The sequence below is a fragment of the Chiloscyllium plagiosum genome, chromosome 35 (assembly GCF_004010195.1).
Source record: "Chiloscyllium plagiosum isolate BGI_BamShark_2017 chromosome 35, ASM401019v2, whole genome shotgun sequence".
Classification (NCBI taxonomy): Eukaryota; Metazoa; Chordata; class Chondrichthyes; order Orectolobiformes; family Hemiscylliidae; genus Chiloscyllium; species Chiloscyllium plagiosum.
In genome coordinates this window covers 9,603,789-9,608,150 of record NC_057744.1, presented here as the reverse complement: position 1 = coordinate 9,608,150, position 4,362 = coordinate 9,603,789, and the positions used below count along the sequence as shown (strand labels likewise).

The following is a 4,362-nucleotide window of genomic DNA, read 5'->3' as shown; positions in this document are numbered from 1 at the left end:
GTGAGTGAGTGTGTGTATATGTGTGAGTGAGTGTATGTGACTGAGTGTGTGTGTGTGTGTGTGTGTGTCTATATCTATATGTGTGTGTGTATATATATATATATGTGTGTGTGTGTGTATATATATATGTGTGTGTGTGTGTGTGTGGTGGGTTGATTTGGAGGAGAAGACTTTGGTGAAAATCAGCAGAAACCTACAGGAAGTGGTGGAAGTATAATTCACAGAATTAATTCAATAATGACAACCAAGACTGAACAGGTAACGAAAGACTTCCTGCTTCAGACAGTCATGGGTTCAAGCCTCAATCCAGATACTGGAGCAGTTTGGAGCATGGTTATAATTGCTGTCCTTCAGATAAGACATTAAAAGTGAGGGTTCACCTCAGGTGAAGGCAGCTGATCCCAGGTCACCTTTCTTTTGAAATTGAGCGTGAGAGTTTTACCAGTAGCCACAGCAACATTAATCCCTCAGCCAGCAAACAGGTTAGCTGCTAATGGTGGGAGCTTGCTATGTGCAAATTGGTTTCCGACATCCTAAGTGAGAACAAACTTCAAAAAGTATTTAATCAACTCATGAGAATTTCATGAAAGTCACTTACTTTTCTCAGGTTATAAATGCTTTAATTTTAAGTGGGTTTGCACCTCACCTTAAATAATTCTGGAAGACAATGCATTAAGGCCTGCGACACTGCCCCCACATGGTTTTTACATATTACGGCTCATAATTACAGTGTTTAGCAGAATGTTGTAAATTGCAGACCACAACTGACGCGAAAGCCAAGAGCAGGAGATAATGTAACTAAACCTATAGTGAGCATAGTAACTAGGGCTCCAATAGTATAGTGGTTATGTTACTAGATTAGTAATCCTGAAGTCTGAGCTAATAATCATATTCAAAATGTTAGTTCAAGTCCACTCAATGACAATTTGACACTGTAAAAAATCTCAAAAACTGTTCTCAGTAAAAAAAAACTTTACTCTTCAAAACATTTTCCAAGAATATAAATTCAAGGGGAAACCAATATGTATACTTTCATAAAGTGGACTCTGATTGGTGGAGGCATTGCCATAGAGAATGCACCCATTAATACTGATTGACAGTCTTTGTTGACATTTTAAAACAGGCAAATTGACTCTGATCGGTCAGGGCATTGCCCTGATGACTGCACAGTGAATGGCTGTCACCTATTTTGTTGAAACAGGTGCCATGTGTGTCAATGTTCTTTCTATCTGCAAGGATCAGAGCCCTGTATATTAACGTATGTAGTTTCTGGTACACGCCAAATGACTCACATTGTGAGCCTAACTGGCAATTCTAAAGTGGCTGTCAGCATTACTTCCTCACACATCCAGGATTATCCAACAAATGTTGTCCAATTACAAATTCTAATGTCAGACAATGGATTGCAGGGGAGTTTGCAAGCACAGGCTGGCTGGGTATAGTCAGTACCTTTCTTGTTACAAAAGGCTGAAAAGACATGCTATTTGTACGATCCATCAATCTTTGGAACACACAGTGTACATACCTGGCATCACACCAGCACTGCAATTCATACACCACATCCCTCATTGTCTGATGGGTAAGGCTTTTTCTTGGCTTGACAGCAGCATCCTGGCATTGCTACTACATACTGGAAGCATGAAACAGCGAGATACCTTACCATCTGGGTAACATGACGTAAACTGGACACTGTTTAGCACCAAAACTGACTGCTTTAGAGACTTGTATGAGTTTATATGATAGTCAATCAGAAATGATCAGTGGAGAAAAAGCTACAATATTCAGGTTGCTGTAAAAACTCCACTTAGGGAAGGAAACATGTCACTAACTTCAGATCAATGTAGTTAATTCTGACCCTCTTCTGAAGTGGCCTAGGAAGCCACTGAATTGTGAAAGGTATGGGCAAGACATACCAACACTTTCAGTGATAGATGTTTTGTGGTGAATTTCAAAGCACACACCTTTGTTCTGATGACATTTTTATCGGAATCAATGTCTGCCAGGGTGTCGTACTCATCTTCCTCGATGGAGCTGAGAGAATCGAGACGTGGACGGGTCACATTATCCAGAGGCCTTTCTGTGAAGGGACAAGGGGGGGTTAACGAAAAGGTCAGCATGCAGCCAAGGTTAGTCTCAAAGTACTCAGTTCACAAGGGAAAACGGAACATGGATCTTTGACAATAAAAGACTTTCCAGAGCCAAAGAGTGCTGAATGCGAGGGGGTGAGGCAGTGTCATTCAGACTGCGTTGCACGAGAGGTGATAGCCCCAGTCCCAGAAATTAACAGCAGCTTTTGCTGCCTGGCACTGGCTTTTGGCTGGTTCTGTGGAAGGCATCACATCAAACAGATTTTGCTCTCACCCATCATGGAGTCTTCAAACACTAGATCTTGAATGCTGACTAATTTAAGCCCACATCACTACCCCCCCACACTAGGGAACTGAGGCCCATTAACCTCCACAGTTCAGCCAGCACACCATAAATCTGAGGATTAATGTGGGATCCTTTCAGAGACGTTGAGTCATACAGCACAGAAACAGATAGGCAATTCTAAGTAATGTACAACTCCTACATTAATATTCAGGAGTATGTGCAGCCCATTTAATCAGTTAACAGGAGCTCAAATTCCACACATCTAATATATTAATATTCATATGATTGTCCTCATTTCTCATGTTGACCTGAGAATATAGTAACAATTAAAAGTCAAAGCTGCTCAGACATTAATTTCCTCTAATCCAACACTAGTCAAGAATAATTTCTTTATGCCCTATTTTTATGCAGATGTTAACCTGGTTAACTATGAGTTAACAAGTACCATGTTTAACAAAATTTGATTTTCACTAATGTGAGGCTACCTAATGCTCTAAGCTCCACTAAGCTTCTGACTAAGATGTGTTGCTGAATCATCCACCTAGAACTATCATTCATCAACATGTTTTAAAATGTGTTCTTAGCCAACAGATGATAGAGAGACCATTTTAAAATTGATGACTGAATACCCTTAAACTGTGAACTACAGGCTAGCTGTGCAACACATGTGTTTCATAGAATAAGCTGAGGTTACCTAAATTCAGGCACTAACTAGAAGAGAGGGTTGAGAAATAATAGTCCTTGGAAGGAAATTGCTTTCAAGTTTGTATTTGAACTCAAATGTCTATAGAGGTTAGATCATGATAGAAACATTTATGGAGTGCCGCCACTTATTCAAGATAAATTTTAAAATCTAATTGAGTACGTCATAGAGCCACAGAGATGTACAGCACGGAAACAGACCGTTCGGTCTAATTCGTCCATGCCGACCAGACATCCTAAACAAATCTAGTTCCATTTGCCAGCATTTGGCCCATATCCCTCTAAACCCTTCCTATTAATCTACCCATCCAGACGCCTTTTAAATGTTGTAATTATACAGGCCTCTACCACTTTCTCTGGCAGCTCATTTCCTACATACACCATCCTTTATCTGAAAAATATGTCTTTTAGGTCATTTTTAAATATTTCCCCTCTCACCTTAAACTTATGAACTATAGTTTTGGAGTCCCCCATCCCAGGTAACAGATCTTGTGTACTTAGCCTATCCATGCCCCTCATGATTTTATAAACACCTATAAAGTCATCTCTCTGCCTCCAAAGCTGCATGGAAAGTAGCCCAGCCTTCTCAGCTTCTCCCTAGAGCTCAAACCCTCCAGCCCTGGCAACACCTTTGTAAGTCTTTTTTGAACCCTTTCAGATTTCACAACGTCCTTCCTACAGCAGGGAGATGGAAATTGTATGCAGAATTCCAAAACTGGCCTAACTAATGTCCTATACAGCCACAAATCACCTCCCAACTCAATGCACTGACCAATAAAGGGAAGCATATTGTATGTCTTCTTCACTATCCTATCTACCTGTGAATCCAAGGAACTATGAACCTGCACTCCAAGTCTCTTTGTTCAGCAACACTCCACAGTACCTTACCATTAAGTGTATAAGTCCTGCCCTGAGTTACATTTCCAAAATGAAGCACCTCACATTTATCTAAATTAAACTCCTCAGCCCATTGGCCCATCTGATCAAGATCCCATTATATTCTGTATCTTTGGAAAGACAGCAGAAATCACTATAATAGTATCAGGTAGACTATAACCTCTAATACAGGATTTTATAACCCTTTAAAGTAAGGGTTTTTAAAAACATGATGAGCCCATTTGCCCAAATAAGACATTCCATTTGGATAGATCAGACCAGTCAACTCAAATCAGTTGTTAATTTAAAAGGGAGTTGGGCTTACTTCAGCATGAAAGTGAAGAGAGAGAGAGTGTGTCGTGTGGGGGCGAGAGACAGACAGACAGACAGTCAGGGAAAGAGAGATGGGGG

At 40.4% G+C, this 4,362-nt stretch overlaps 1 protein-coding gene across 6 annotated transcripts in view; it reads right to left on the bottom strand.

Annotated features, from left to right (window-relative positions):
* The window catches only part of sidt2 (SID1 transmembrane family, member 2), a 92,529-nt gene that overhangs the window by 25,434 nt on the left and 62,733 nt on the right, over positions 1-4,362 (bottom strand). For 5 of the 6 annotated variants that reach the window (XM_043676617.1, XM_043676620.1, XM_043676618.1 and 2 more), the window contains one exon: positions 1,962-2,077. In XM_043676617.1, coding sequence (XP_043532552.1) covers positions 1,962-2,077 — 116 coding nt within the window. Of the gene's footprint in view, positions 1-1,961; positions 2,078-4,362 lie in introns of those variants that run through there. The other variant, XM_043676623.1, reaches the window with a different exon arrangement.